Source organism: Triticum urartu, chromosome 2 (assembly GCF_003073215.2).
Source record: "Triticum urartu cultivar G1812 chromosome 2, Tu2.1, whole genome shotgun sequence".
Lineage (NCBI taxonomy): Eukaryota > Viridiplantae > Streptophyta > Magnoliopsida > Poales > Poaceae > Triticum > Triticum urartu.
In genome coordinates, this window is record NC_053023.1 from 317,679,724 (window position 1) to 317,696,070 (window position 16,347).

The 16,347-nt window shown below is 46.8% G+C and overlaps 1 protein-coding gene across 2 annotated transcripts; it reads left to right on the forward strand.

Moving 5' to 3' along the window:
• Positions 1 to 122: 122 nt before the first annotated feature.
• On the forward strand, positions 123 to 2,215 carry LOC125537150 (probable carboxylesterase 15). 2 transcript variants are annotated; one of them, XR_007295645.1, is made up of 2 exons: positions 123 to 1,399; positions 2,146 to 2,215. XR_007295645.1 is itself a non-coding variant. In XM_048700455.1 (1 exon), exon 1 carries the CDS (start codon positions 176 to 178, stop codon positions 1,307 to 1,309), a length of 1,134 nt encoding a protein of 377 aa, XP_048556412.1. In that variant the 5' UTR covers positions 123 to 175; the 3' UTR covers positions 1,310 to 1,474. The 2 variants fall into 2 exon arrangements, 1 of the variants encoding a protein (XP_048556412.1); XM_048700455.1 differs by lacking the exon at positions 2,146 to 2,215 and having other exon boundaries at positions 123 to 1,474.
• Positions 2,216 to 16,347: the final 14,132 nt, after the last annotated feature.

Below are 16,347 nucleotides of genomic sequence, written 5' to 3' on the forward strand. Positions count from 1 at the left end.
TACCAAACACAAACTGAAATGAAACGTGTACATCTAATTCAAAAAAGTTACAACATCTTGTAGGAGTATATGTGAATTGAGGGAATACTTGTATTACAAGCTCCACCTATGGACGCTGTATTTATTGCGTGACGGCAAAGCCTTGTCCCCTAGTGCCGGCCGCCGGACCCCGTCGATGGCCTGCACCAGCACGGCCGGCCGAGATGACGACGACAAACACACAACTCCACCTGGTGCAGCGCACACGTCGCGTACTCCACTGAACCGGGTCTATATCATCACCTCGCACCTGGCAAGTCCCATCTCACCACGGTTCACTGCTATAATGGCTTCCGAGGACTCTGCCGCGCCCGTCGTCGTGGACGACTGCCGGGGCGTGCTGTTGGTGTACAGCGACGGGGCCGTGGTGCGCAGGGATGGGCCGAGCTTCGCCACGCCGGTGCGGGACGACGGCACCGTGGAGTGGAAGGACGCCGAGTTCGACGCGCCCCGCGGGCTGGGACTCCGGCTCTACAGGCCGTGCCAGCGGAACCAGCTCCTACCGGTCTTCTTCTACTACCACGGCGGCGGCTTCTGCATCGGCTCGCGCACCTGGCCCAACTGCCAGAACTACTGCCTCCGCCTCGCCGCCGAGCTCGGCGCCGTCGTGGTCGCCCCGGACTACCGCCTCGCCCCCGAGAACCGCCTCCCCGCGGCCATCGACGACGGCGCCGCCGCCCTCCTCTGGTTTGCTTCGCAGGCCGGCCCCGCCGGTGACACATGGCTGACCGAGGCCGCCGACTTTACTCGGGTGTTTATCTCTGGTGACTCCGCGGGAGGCACCATTGCCCACCACCTGGCCGTGCGTTTCGGCTCCGCGGCCGGGCGCTCTGAGCTGGGCAACGTACGCGTCAGGGGCTACGTCCAACTCATGCCCTTCTTCGGCGGCACGGAACGGACGAGGTCCGAGGCGGAGTGCCCCGACGACGCGTTCCTCAACCGCCCGCTCAACGACCGCTACTGGCGCCTCTCGCTGCCTCCCGGCGCCACGGTCGACCACCCGGCCTCCAACCCGTTCGGGCCGGACAGCCCGGCGCTGGAGGCGGTGGAGCTGGCCCCGACGCTGGTGGTGGTCGGAGGCCGCGACATCCTCCGTGACAGGGCCGTGGACTACGCCGCGAGGCTGCGGGCGATGGGGAAGCCGGTGGGGGTGAGGGAGTTCGAGGGGCAGCAGCACGGCTTCTTCACCATCGACCCATGGTCCGCCGCGTCTGCGGAGCTCATGCGCGCGCTCAAGCGCTTCATCGACACCGACGGGCGCTTCGACTAGATCCGTTCCATCGCCTCCGACTCCTCAGTCTATGTCTTTCTGCTGCTTTACCAAGTCTACAGATGGCATTGCAATACCAAAACTCATGAAATTGCGGCAAAAATGATAAATTTGACCTGTAGACAAAAAGAATTCACAAAATAAACTGTTCTTGAAATTTTTTTACTCCACTGACCCTTTCATGTAGCGCCCAACAACAAGGCATCACACTACACAGTGCAACGCCTGACTGACAGACGCTATACACCTAACCAGCGTTCAAACCTAAACTGCCTGAAAATTCTAAGTTAATGTGCAACGTCTAAGGGCTAGATGCTACATTATACAGTGCAGCGTCTAGCACCTAGGCGCTACACTGATGTCCAGTTAATTAGTAAAAAGATTCGCATTAAGCAGCACGAAAGATCCAAACAAGCACACGACGCTCATGCATGCAGTACGTTGCTGTAGGCCCTACGAGGCTGTGGCCACGCATGCACGCACACGGCATGCATGCACGTGGTTTGGTGATCCGTCGGTTGCGTGTAGTGCGTCCGTACAAGGTTTTGCTTTGTCCCTTGTATAGCTGTTAGTGCAGCGCCTAGACTCTAGCGCTGCACTATATAGTGTAGCGTTTAATTCTTAGGCGTTGCACGCTGACTTAAAAATTTTCAGGCATTTCAAGGTGTGATACAGATTAGACGTGTAGTGTCTGTCAATCAGGCGCTGCACAGTGTAGTGTGGCGCCTGGCTGTCGGGCGCTACACAAAAAGGTCAGCGGAGTGAATTTTTTCTAACAACAATTTACTTTGTGAATTCTTTTTATCTACATGTCAAATTTATAGTTTTTGCCTGAAATTACACCGAGGCAAAAGATAAGCTCCCACACGGAACAAATATATCGTCTTGTTTCAGATTTTCTCAAAGACCCATGGAATGTACTCATGTTTGCTTTCAAAGCTGTAGATCGAGAGATTACACAAGATTTACTGGAACATACGGCTAAACACCGGAGAAGCAAACCTACATCACCACAACACTGAACATGCGGCATCACTGTTCCAAGCAAAACAGAACAAAAATTAGGCTGGAGATAATTAAGCATCTGGAGAACTAAAAGGACAACTAGTTGACTGGCTCTGCCATGATTCAAATACTTAGGTCAAAATGCAACAAAGTTTACAATCTACCAACTAGAGCATACAACCTGGACACAAGATGGTGCAACGCCACACAGGTTTCATGTTGCTAGAGCATCTTTAGCGGACCCCGTATAATGCCCTGACCTGTAAAATAACTGTCAAAATACGGGTCCGCACGGAAAATGCTGCCCGATCAGATACCGCAAACGCGTTCGACCCGTAAATTTTTTTGCGGGGCGCGGCAAAAGTCCCGCCCCAACCCGCGAAAACGCGGGTACTCCCCCTCGCCCCGTCGGTGCCCTGTATATAGCGATAGCGGTTGGGGGGGGAGGCATTTCAGCCCGCGCTTTTCCCCCACCCACCGCCGCCCACAATTCCGGCCATACCAGCTGGCGGGATCACACCGACGGGCCGCCACACGCCCGAGATTCGCCCGAGATTGTCCTCTACCACTTCCTCCTACCTCGTGCGACCGGATAGTTGCAGATCGGCGACTGTTTGCCTTGGCCCCCGGATTTGGCGTTTTCGGCCACCGGTGGCTACACCAAGCCATGGATTGGTCGGGGAGCACCCCGCACAGCCCCGACAAAGCCCTAGCGCCGCATGCAGGTACTAGTCCGTCCTCTAGCCGTCATCGTTGGTTTGCTAGCAAGTAGTCGGCCGGTTGTCGCCCGGGCTCGGCGCTCGCGCAGCGGCTAGCCGGCTCGCCGACGCCGCTCATACAGTGCGACGACTGCATGCAGAAAGTGGTGCAGCTAACATTTAGCACGTCGAAACACCCCGGATGGGTATTCTTCAAATGCGAGAACGACGAGGTATGTTCTTGTTTTCATTCGGCTTTGTCAACCTATTCGGTTCAATTTCAATAGCTTATTGAGATGGTCATGCGTGCACGAAGACGGATGCTTATTTTGGTTTTGGGAAGAAAAATACATCAACTTATTGATAGAAAGAAACTTAATAGACGTCCGTGCACTAGTTGGTAGAATTGAGGCTAATGATGCGGCTGCATGTGCAATTAGAGAAGAAATTAGATGTCACGCCCTCGATGCGGCTATATCTCTCACGTGTCGAAGCACGACTTAGAGGCATAACCACATTGAAAGCAATGTCGCAAGTGAGGTAATCTTCACACAACCCATGTAATACATAAGGGAAAGAGATACATAGTTGGCTTACAATCGCCACTTCACACAAATACATGAATAAAGCATTACAACATCCAATACAATCAAGGTCCGACTACGGAACCAAAATAAAAGAAGAACCCCAAAAGCGACAAGGGTCCCCGATTGACCCCAACTGGGCTCCACTACTGATCAACTAGAACGAAACAGCACAAAAGACAAGATCTTCATCAAGCTCCTCCTTGAGCTTGGTTACGTCATCTGCACGGACTCATCGACACCTGCAAGCTGGTTTTGGAAGTACCTGTGAGTCACGGGGACTCAGCAATCTCGCACCCTCGCGATCAAGACTATTTAAGCTTATGGGTAAGGTAAAGGTATGAAGTGGAGCTGCAGCAAGCGACTAGCATATCTGGTGGCTAACCTGTTTGCAAAAGAGAGTGAGAAGAGGAGGCAAAGCACGATCGTGAAACTATGATCAAGAAGTGATCCTAGAACAACCTACGTCAAGCATAACTCCAACACCGTGTTCACTTCCTGGACTCCGCTGGAAAGAGACCATCACGGTTACACACGCAGTTGATTCATTTTAATTAAGGTCAAGTTCAGGTTTTCTACAACCGGACATTAACAAATTCCCATCTGCCCATAACCGCGGGCACGGCTTTCGAAAGTTCAAATCCCTGCGGGGGTGTCCCAACTTAGCCCATGACAAGCTCTCATGGTCAACGAAGGAATAGACCTCCTCCCGAGACATTCCGATCAGACTCGGTATCCCGGTTCTACAAGACATCCTCGACAATGGTAAAACAAGTCTAGCAAAACCGCCCGATGTGCCGACATCCTGATGGGAGCTGCACATATCTCGTTATCAGGGCAACACCGGATAGGTCAAGCTACGAGTAAAACCAGCCCTCAAGTTTCCCCGAGGTGGCCCCGCAGGCTGCCCATTTTGGACCAACACTTAGACAAGCACTGGCCCGGGGGGGGGGGGGTTAAAATAAAGATGACCCTTGGGCTGGCTTAACCCAAGGGAAAAAGAGGCTAGGTGGCGAATGGTAAAACCAAGGTTGGGCCTTGCTGGAGGAGTTTTATTCAAAGCGAACTGTCAAGGGGTTCCCATTATAACCCAACCGCGTAAGGAACGCAAAATCCGGGAACATAACACCGATATGACGGAAACTAGGGCGACAAGAGTGGAACAAAACACCAGGCATAAGGCCGAGCCTTCCACCCTTTACCAAGTATATAGATGCATTAATTAAATAAGATATATTGTGATATCCCAACAAGTAAACATGTTCCAACAAGGAACAACATCTCCATGTTCCAACGAGGAACAAAACTTCAATCTTCACCTGCAACTAACAACGCTATAAGAGGGCTGAGCAAAGCGGTAACATAGCCAATCAACGGTTTGCTAGGACAAGGTGGGTTAGAGGCTTTGTTCAACAATATAGGAGGCATGATAAGCAAGTGGTAGGTATCGCAGCATACGCATAGCAAAAGAGCGAGCAACTAAGCAAGCAAAGATAGAAGTGATTTCGAGGGTATGATCATCTTGCCTGAAATCCCGCAAGGAAGAAGAACGAGTCCATGAAGCAGACAAATGGACGTAGTCGAACGGTTCCTCACAAACGCGACGTTACCGGAAACAACCCGAAGAAGCACACCGGAAAGAAGCAGACAACATAGTAAACAACCACCACATCAACACAGCATGATGCACAACCAAGTATGATGCATGTCCGGTTTAATGAGGCATGCATGGCAAAGTGCACAAGCAACCCTACAAATTAAGTGGAGCACAGTATGCAACGGGTTGCATATTGACGGAACACCACACCAATTATTTAGTTCGAATCTCGTTTATGTACCCAACAATATTAAATGTTGTTAGCATGGCAAGAGGTGAAACATAACAAAACTATACCATCTAAACAATTTAAATGGGGCCGGATATAACAAACAACAAATCCGGTAAATCCCCATATGCATTTAGCAAATTGATGGAAACAACAAATATAATCATTTTAAATGTTGTTATTATGATGCGAATGACATATGCAAGTTTTAAGCAATTTTATGAAAATGTTGACATGAGCATGTTATGAAGCATTTGTCACCGTGGTGGAATAAAGGGGTGCCACGGCAACGAATCCGAAAATGATGCCACGGCAACATATCGGTTCCGGTAGCTCATGGAGATACAGGTGCAAAAGGAAGCGTGCGGATGTGCGAAACATGCTAGAGATGGTGGGGTGATCCCGACTACCGGGTTCCCACGAGTTAGTGGCATGGAAAACGAGTGACAAATCGGACACGGTGCAAACGGTGCATCTCATACATCACACAACATTCGTTCACGGGCGTCGTCTCGGGTTATACCTTCAAAGCGTGCAAACAGGACGGTTCGAGTTCGTCGAGGGAAGTAGTCATTCCGTGATGGTAGAAGAAGTAGTGGTACAATTGGTCCTTGCCGGTAGTGGTACACGTTCATTTTAAAGAGGTACTTGACGCATCCGAGGTTTCCGAAGGCGACGGTAGTGGAACTTGGTGAATCCGAGTTTCTCGGAGGTCGTCATCGAACTTGGTCAAATACACGATGTGGGTAGACGTTCACTCGACGTCTTCGGAGATGGTAGTTGTACACGGGTCTTCGGCCACGGAAGTAGTCGTACACATTTTCATAGAGGTTCAGGGTCAACGACACGGAACTTGACGTCCACGAGGTCTTCGAGGGTCGACGGTAGTGGTACTCGGTCGTTTCGAAGAGGTACTTGGGGTCTTCGGACTTACCGGTCTCGTTCACTTGACGGCGGTGGACGAACTTGACGGTCCCCGTCGTCCTGGTACTTGGCGTTATTCCCTATTCAGGGTCGAGCTTGACGTGTCGGCCTTCGATGGAGGCAGGAGCGGGGTTTGACGGTGGAGCTCGGGAGCAAACCCCAACACAGAAGACCACAGGAGCTCGAGGCCGCAGGGTCACGTGCAGGAAGCGGGAGCAGGGTCGAGCGGCGCTGGAAACGAACCCGAAAAAGGAGAAGGGCGGGCAGAGCTTGCCGGGGGCGACGTGCGGGTGCAGAGGCGGCCATGGCTGGCGAAACAGCGAGGGGGAGGCAGATGGCGTCGGAGCAGGAACGTGGTGCGGCGACGGCAGAGGCACGATGTTGGTCGTGGTCGCCGGCGCGACGATATAACACGGACGCCATGGCAGGGAGGCGGCGAGCTTGAAGCCGAACGGAGGGAGGAGGAGGCGCGGGCGCGAGGAGGTGAAGGAGAGGGCGGTGAGGCCGAAGGAACTGGCAGGGCTCGCCGGCGGTGGCGCCATGGAGAAGGTCGCCGGCAGGGCGGTGTCGGGCGTGCAGGGCTCCTGGCATGAGGAGCAGCTCCGCTCCGGTGGCGAGGGAGCCCTGGCCTGGACGGCGTCAAGAGGCGCGAGGGAAACGGGGGGGAGGGGGGGGGGGGGGGGAAAGGGGGGGGGGGGGGAGAGAGGTGGATCGGGAGAGGGGTTGGCGCTGCCCTCTCCCTGCGTGATGGCGCTCGGGAGGGACAAGACGAACGAGGGGAGAGTGAGGAGGAGCGATGGTGCGGGCTAGGGTTAGGATGCTTAGGTGGGCTTTGGCCTTGGAGCCGGCCCAGGAGTTAACCTAGGGAGGCCGGCGGCTGGTTGGGCCTAGGGATGGACCCTAGAGGCCGGCCTGCTGGTCTCTCTCCTCTCTCTGCTATTTCCTTTCTTTTAAATAACAGAAAAAAGAAAGGAAAAGAGAGAAGAGAAGGTTAGAGTAAGAATTTGGGCATGCGGATAATATTCCCGGACTAGCAAAAATGCGCATGTTCCAAGAAAAATGGAGTGGGCATTTTTAAAGTTTTAAATTCAAACTCATTCGATTTAAAATCAAATGGTGTGAAAAGGAAGTGAGGGTTAGGAAGGTCCAAAAAATGTTCGGATTTTTGTTGGAGCTCCGGAAAATGACGAAAGAATTTATGGGCAAAGTTTGGAGACCAAGAATTGAGATAAAAAAGGCATGGGATATTTTCAAGTGTGTTATGGTTAATTCCAAATAAATGGAATAATTACTATAGCTCTCTAAATATCGAGAGGATATGTTGTAAAGAGAATCACCATGTGAATTCCCTCGGTTTAAATGGATCGAAGATCCATACGGTTTATTTAGTTGAGTTAAGAAAAGAAATGACATGATGGCATGATGACATGATGCAATGCACACGATGCAAAGATGAATGCAACAGACGAAACAAAACACACAACGAAACCTGGAAACCCTGGAAGGCATCTGCAGCTCCGGTCTTGGGGCGTTACAACACTCCACCACTACGAGAGGATCTTGTCCCGAGATTTAGGATGGCACCGGAGGGAAAAGAAGAGGAAGAGAAGAGGTAAAACTAAGTTGCTCCTTTGACAAGCGAGTGAAACCAAAGAACCTTCAGAAGTTGAACAACTTGAAAGTAAGAATGCAACGAAGTAGAACAAAGTTGAAAGCACTCCGGTAGGGAAGAGGAACAAGGAAGAACAAATTCGTATGACACTCCGGTTAAAACAAGATAGAGGGGAAAAGAATGGTATAATTTGGGCAGCACTTCGAGTGAAAATGGAAGGAACTGAACATGAATTTGACAAGATTAGGGGATACTTGATGAAAACAACAATACACTGCCTCCGGAACTATTGAAAGAATGGCACAATGGGTAAGAAAGATCTTGGACAGCACTCCGGTTTAAAAGAGATGAAAAACTTGATAAAATGAAAGAGCTTGAGCAAAGGGACACAATACTCCGGTTAAAAGGATAAGCATGATCAAAACATGGTCCTGACAGTCCGAGAAGATGGACTGAGGTGAGCAACATCACAATGCCTCCGGAACGGAAGAATAGAAGATAGATAATTGAAATAGAAGAATTGAGAAGAAAATGCCAACTTCTGCCACAAAAGAGCTTGAGAAGGCATCCTTAGGAGAAGGGTCGAACGGAGTTATTGGAAAGCCAACAACGAAAAGAATAAGCTTGATATGGTCTTATGGAGTACATCTCAAATTATGAGGTGACAACCTGCCACTCATGGAAAAGATTTGATTGGATTTATATTACAAGGAGACGAGAAGCTATTTCACCGGGAGGATAAACGAACTTGAGTCATTTATGAGCACCATAATAGCAACAATCCTTAGGGAAGGCTTTAGGTGAACTATAACCCAAGATAACTCCCATGACGCGATTGATGGGTTTTAAATACCTCATTCTTAACAACATGTGAATCATGAGACATGAACTCAAATTATCAAGAATGACATAACACACCCTCAACTGATACGGTAGAAGGAATTGCACTCCGGATTGCAAGAAGAAAGCTTGAACTCCTCTGAAAAGAATCTCGATGAACACTTTGAGAATGAATTAACTCCTTGATGAGACACCATGAAGAAACTCTCGAAGAACTCCGGTAATAAAAGACTGATCAAACGAAAAGAAAGAGAAGTTGAAAACACAAGGTGAATCCTTGTACCGATTTAAATGAATCTCCGTGGTGAAGTAGTTGAAAAAGGTTGGAACTCCGGGAAAAATAGAAGATGAAACAAAGAAACCGAGAATTTTTCAATGAACCTTCGGACTAAGGAATTAATCACTTGGATGAACAAGAATAAGAATTATGTTATGCTTATCCTTCACCAATTTAAATTGATGACAAGCAGTGGATTTGACATACTACTATTCTCGTAGCAAGGATGAAGTTAGATATAGCTCAACTTGAGAAGGTCTTCAACGATCCACCGGTAGAATTTGGAAAGCACGAATGCATTGATATGATAAACGAAGGAAGAAGAATCTTGGAAGAACCACCGCAAGAATTTAAAATGGACGAAGAAAAAATAAAGGAACACCGGGAAGAATTAGCAAATGAACGAAGATTCTTGCTAGGATTTAGATACATGAGAATGAAGAGATCATGAACTGATTAGAGAATATTGAATGATGCACCGGTAAGATTGGAGAATGATAACTGACAGCTGAGAATGAATAAAACTGAATTGGTGGACTCCGGATAACACACTGAGAAGACTCTTGAATTGCTCCGGATAGGTGAAAAGAATTCTCACAATCAAAACAACTATGAGAGGATGGCAGAGAATGGGGCAAGATTTAAAAGAAATTCTTCTTCGGTCTTCAAAATCTGAGAATGACGACTGAAACACCACCATGAATTAGTGAGGTACTCCGGAATTAAAATTGGAAAGGTTGAACCAATGATGAAAAGAATTTGAAAGATCTTGGCAAAAAACATTTGACTGATGACAGTTCATTCTTACGTCAAACTTCGAAAAGAATTTTACGGATATCTCCGGGAGAATTAGAAGAGTCAGGTAAGATCCTGGGAAAAAAACCTGTGGGTTAGGGCCCACTCAAAAGAAACACCGTAGAACGATTTAAAAGAGAGATTTCACCGGTTGAAATAAATGGCTTGAATGAGATAACATCCTCGAAAGAGATTGAACGAATGTAGATGATGAGGACATCAATACCATTGTTACACCCACAGTCCCTACTGTTACATATACTGGACCAATTACTAGAGCTCGCGCACGCCAATTAAATTACCAGGTACTTTCGTTTCTTGGTAATGATTCTAATGTTCATGAGATTATGATGCTGCCTAAATTGGATACATTTGTTTTGCTTACAAATGAAGGGCCTAGCTTGGAGAAGGATGAACATTGGAGCAAGAACACGCATGGAGTTGATGGCATGCGCAAGGGGATCAAGAACGGAGTTACAAGTGATGATTTCAGGACTTTGAAGCCGCCATAAGGAGTGCATGAAGCCTTGGACGAAATATACAAGATGCCACTTCATAATATTCGTCCATAGGCTATTCTAGGTGCTGCGTCACCTTATTAATGGGCCAGGCCCATGTAATTTCGAAATACTTAAGTATAGGCTATTTCTAGAGTCCGTATGTGTGGGGAAACAAGAGTTAGGGTTGGTTTCGGACCCCACCCTCAAGGGCCACAAAATTTCCCCCTCTTCCTCCATATATACAACCCTTAGGGCGTAGTTTAGACTTTGGGTTTTGTTTAGATTAAACGTTCGCCATAGCTGCAACTTCGCGTACTTCGTTTGTGTCCAACGACCAGACCAAGACGTCACAGAACCCCACCTTGATCAATAAAGCTTTCATCTTATATTCGCAATATCCCGATTGCAATCTCAGTTTCTTGCTTGTTCTTCGTTTGCTCGCAGGAAACAGACCCTCGTGGTCAGGTTGATCGTGCTCTGGCGTGGTCAATAACCCTCGGAAGTTGGTTTAGCGATTGCTAAGGCGCGACGTCTCGCACGTTCGTAGTCGGATCGTCAAGGTCGACTCCCACAGAAAACGATAGCCACCATCTCATTGAAACATCGGGACACCTTAGCCTCTATCAAGTGGTATCAGATTTCCAGGTTGCTCGGTGAGATTTTACAGTTTTTCGTAGATTAGATCGAGTCTGTTCTTCATACCTACAGTCCACGAAAAAGCCAGAAAAAAAAATTAGGGTTAGTTCATCATATCCGAACCAATCTGAGCCTTTGCATAATCTTTTTAGGGTTTTTGCTTTGTTGAATTTGCGGTTGCATCGTCGTGTCAAGTTGCTGGTCTTAGAGTCTAGTCTTTAGAGTTTCGAGTTCTGGTCATAAGTTGTCACGCCGCCGCCGCACCATCATCATCGCCTTGCCATCTACCACTTTTGCTTATCCGCCACCGCTCTGAATCCATATCCATATACCACCACCAATCCGTATCCATATACCACCACCGCTACCATATACCACCACCGCTGCCATATACCACAACCATATATCCACCACCAATCCGAGTTCTTCTCATATTAGGTTTGTTCTTGAGATCAATCTAAATTCTGATTCGTGTTTCCTTGCCTGCGTAGGTCTCGGAAAAAAAAAGAGTCTGGAGACCCCCGGGCAGTTTTTAGGCCAAAATTTTCACGGGCAATTTTTTTCCCTATCCTATTTTAGGCTTTTCTGAGTCTTTTGAGCCACGTGCCATCATAGTGATTTTTTGTCGCACTTCTTCGTCATCGCTGCCCTGATTTCTGAAAAAAAAGTGAAAAAAAAATTTCGTGCCCATCCTATCAGTTTGACGAGGGAAGAGTTTTGAGACACTCGCCATTATAGTGATTTTTCACAAAAAAAAGAGGAGCGCAAAAAAAAGGAGCGCAAAAAAAAAAGAGGAGCGCAAAAAAAGGAGCGCAAAAAAAAGAGCGAAAAAAAAGAGTTCCAGAGTGTGCTTTTCCCTTATTTACGTGCAGCGCCGTGATTTTGTTAGTGTTCTAGGCTCGCGTCTCTAGCACGGTCTAGCCTAGGACCAGCACAGTACCATCGTTGAACGTTTATTCAACTTTGCATCTCTGAATTGATTATTGCTGACCCTTTTTGCTACCATACTATAAGCCTTCCCAGCTCCACATACATCTACGTCGTGCGTTTGACTCTCCCTGGCAATCGCTCTATCCAAGCTTTTGAGAGTTTTGACTACAACGGTTGCCGATCACCGCCTGCTGCTGGGTAAGAACTGGTATGAATTTGAGATTTGCTTGACGGATTTGTGACACCCGCCACCACCACCACTTGTTAGTAGTCTGTAGGATCATCTTCTTGTGTGTTTCTATTGCTGCTAACCATGCCAGGATCACAAGCCGACGAGACTGACTGGGAGAATTTGACGAACAAGGAGCTTCATGATACGTTTCAGCAAATGATGAGTGTACAGGTGCAAGATGTGATAAACAGATTTGAAGAGGCCATGGAGAAGATAGATGGCATGGAGAAGACGTTTGAAACAAAGCTCGATAACAAGTTTGCTGAATTGCTTTCGCGTTTTCCACCACCACCACCGGCTGCTCCTGCCGCACCTCTGCAACAACAGCAACAACACCGACTACCTCCACGTCGGGAAACAGCCCTCCGCCGAGCGAGCCGTGTCCCTCTTCAGTCGGGCCAAACTGCTGGTGCTGCTGTTGATACTTCTGTGGCTCCTACTGCTGATGTGGAGGAGGATGATTATGTGGGAGATTATGAGGATGAGGTTGATCAAAATCATAACTACGTGCCACCACCAGCACAGCAACCACCAGGTCGTCCACATGCAAATAATGGCAATGGTAGGGCTCACCCTCAGGTACGAGATCATGACCATCTCCCTAAACTAAAATTGAATATTCCACCATTTGAGGGTAGATATGTTCCTGATATATATCTTACTTGGGAGTTAGAAACTGAACAACGATTTACATGTTTACAATATTCCGAGGAGAGACGTGTTCCTGCTGCTGTTTGTGCTTTCACTAGTTTTGCATGTGTTTGGTGGTCTGAGCATTGTAGATTATATCCTATTCCGGCTACTTGGGCTGCTTTGAAAACTGCCATGCGTACTCGTTGGGTTCCACCATATTATCAACGTGAATTACTTCAAAAATTGCAGCGCTTAAGACAGGGAAAAATTCTGTAGAAGAATATTATCAGGAATTACAAACTGGCATGATTAGATGTGGTATTGTTGAGGAGAATGAAGCTATGCTTGCACGTTTTATGGGTGGATTAAATAGAGAGATTCAGACGATTCTAGAGTATAAGGAGTATACTAATATCACTCGTTTATTCCATCTTGCTTGTAAAGCTAAACGTGAAGTGCAGGATCGACAGGCATTGGCGCGGACTAACTTTTCTGCAGGTCGACCTTCATCATGGACACCACGTGCATCATCTACTTCCACACGTTCTGCTACACCGGCGCCTCCGTCGGCTGCCACCTCCAACCGTGATACAATAAAGCAGGCACAATCACCACTATCTGCCAAGAGCACACCTTCTGGGCCTGCAAAGAGCTCTTCTTTATCCATGGCATCAACGGGGCAAACACATGATATTATTTGTCGACGTTGCAAGGCTGGAGGTCATTATGCGAGAGAATGCCCATCTAAGCGTGTGATGATTGTTACTGAGGATGGTGGGTATGAGTCCGCTAGTGACTATGATGAGGAGACTTTGGCTCTTATTACACGTGAAGAACACGGTGGAGACGGTTCTGATCATGAGACGCAATACATGGCTCCTGAAGATGCTGACAGGTATGAATGTTTAGTTGCTCAACGTGTTTTGAGTGTGCAGGTTACACAAGCTGAGCAAAATCAGAGGCATAATTTGTTCCATACAAAGGGAGTTGTGAAGGAATGTTCTGTTCGCGTGATCATAGATGGAGGGAGCTGCAATAACTTGGCTAGCATGGAGATGGTGGAGAAGCTATCTCTCACCACAAGACCACATCCACATCCTTACTACATCCAATGGTTCAACAACAGCGGCAAGGTTAAGGTAACACGTACTGTTTGTGTGCATTTTAGTATCTCTACATATGCTGATTATGTTGATTGTGATGTGGTACCTATGCAAGCATGTTCCTTATTACTTGGTAGACCATGGCAATTTGATAAAAATTCTGTACACCATGGTAGAAACAATCAGTATACTCTTGTTCATAACGATAAAAATATTACTTTGCTTCCTATGACTCCTGATTCCATTTTGAAAGATGATATTAATAGAGCTAATAAAGCAAAACAGGAGACAAATAAGAGTGAAAATCAGATTGTGGCAAAAGAATTTGAGCACCAAATGAAGCCTAATAATAAACCATCTACTGTTGTTTCTGAAAATAAATTGAAAAGTGCATGTTTACTTGCCACCAAATCTGATATTGATGAGCTAGATTTTAGCAAATCTGTTTGCTATGCTTTTGTGTGCAAAGAGGCATTATTTTCATTCGAGGACGTGCCTTCCTCTTTGCCCCCTGCTGTCACTAACATTTTGCAGGAGTTCGCTGATGTCTTTCCACAAGACGTGCCACCGGGATTACCACCTATTCGAGGGATTGAGCATCAAATTGACTTAATTCCCGGTGCTTCGCTACCCAACCGTGCACCATACCGTACCAATCCAGAGGAGACGAAGGAGATTATGCGTCAAGTACAAGAACTGCTCGACAAAGGTTATATACGCGAATCCCTTAGTCCTGGTGCTGTTCCTATCATTTTAGTGCCGAAAAAGGATGGTACGTCGCGTATGTGCGTTGATTGTAGAGGCATTAATAATATTACTATTCGTTATCGTCATCCTATTCCTAGGCTAGATGATATGCTTGATGAATTGAGTGGCTCTACAATATTCTCCAAAGTTGATTTGCGTAGTGGATACCATCAAATTCGTATGAAGTTGGGTGATGAATGGAAAACAGCATTTAAAACTAAGTTTGGATTATATGAGTGGTTAGTCATGCCTTTTGGGTTAACTAATGCACCTAGTACTTTCATGAGGTTAATGAACGAAGTTTTACGTGCTTTCATTGGACGATTTGTGGTAGTTTACTTTGATGACATATTGATTTATAGCAAATCTTTGGAGGAACATTTGGAACATTTACGTGCTGTTTTTATTGCTCTACATGATGCACGTTTGTTTGGAAACCTTGGAAAGTGCACCTTTTGCACCGACCGAGTATCTTTTCTTGGCAATGTTGTTACTCCACAGGGAATTGAAGTTGATAAAGCCAAGATTGAAGCTATTGAGAGTTGGCCGCAGCCCAAAACGGTCACACAAGTGAGGAGTTTCCTTGGCCTCGCTGGTTTCTATAGGCGTTTTGTGAGAGATTTCAGCACCATTGCTGCACCTCTCAATGAGCTTACAAAGAAGGATGTGCCTTTTGTTTGGGGTACCGCACAGGAAGAAGCCTTCACGGTATTGAAAGATAAGTTGACACATGCTCCTTTACTCCAACTTCCTAATTTCAATAAGACTTTTGAGCTTGAATGTGATGCTAGTGGAATTGGATTAGGAGGTGTGTTATTACAAGATGGAAAACCTGTTGCATACTTTTCTGAAAAATTGAGTGGGCCTAGTCTGAACTATTCTACTTATGATAAAGAATTATATGCTCTTGTTCGGACCTTAGAAAACATGGCAACACTATTTATGGCCCAAGGAATTTGTTATACATTCTGATCATGAATCTTTGAAACACATTAAAAGTCAAGCAAAACTGAACCGTAGACATGCTAAATGGGTTGAATTCATTGAGACTTTCCCTTATGTCATTAAACACAAGAAGGGTAAAGAAAATGTTATTGCTGATGCCTTGTCTCGTCATTATACTATGCTTTCACAACTTGACTTTAAAATATTTGGTTTGGAGACCATCAAAGATCAATATGTTCATGATGCTGAATTTAAAGATGTATTGCAGAATTGTAAGGAAGGGAGAACTTGGAACAAGTTCGTTCTTAACGATGGATTTGTGTTTTGTGCTAACAAGCTATGCATTTCAGCTAGCTCCGTTTGTCTTTTGTTGTTGCAGGAGGCGCATGGAGGAGGATTAATGGGACACTTTGGCGTCAAGAAGACGGAGGATATACTTGCTACACATTTCTTTTGGCCAAAGATGAGACGGGATGTTGAGCGTTTTGTTGCTCGCTGCACTACATGTCAAAGAGCTAAGTCACGACTCAATCCTCATGGTTTATATATGCCTTTGCCTGTACCTAGTGTTCCTTGGGAGGATATATCTATGGACTTTGTTTTAGGTTTACCTCGAACAAAGAAGGGGAGGGATAGCATATTTGTTGTCGTGGATAGGTTCTCGAAAATGGCACACTTTATACCATGTCATAAAAGTGATGATGCTGTTAATGTTGCTGATTTGTTCTTTCGTGAAATTATTCGCTTACAT

Bases quoted from the DNA above. Each gene is read 5' to 3' on its own strand.
- LOC125537150 (XM_048700455.1), top strand. From the start codon at position 176: ATGGCCTGCACCAGCACGGCCGGCCGAGATGACGACGACAAACACACA.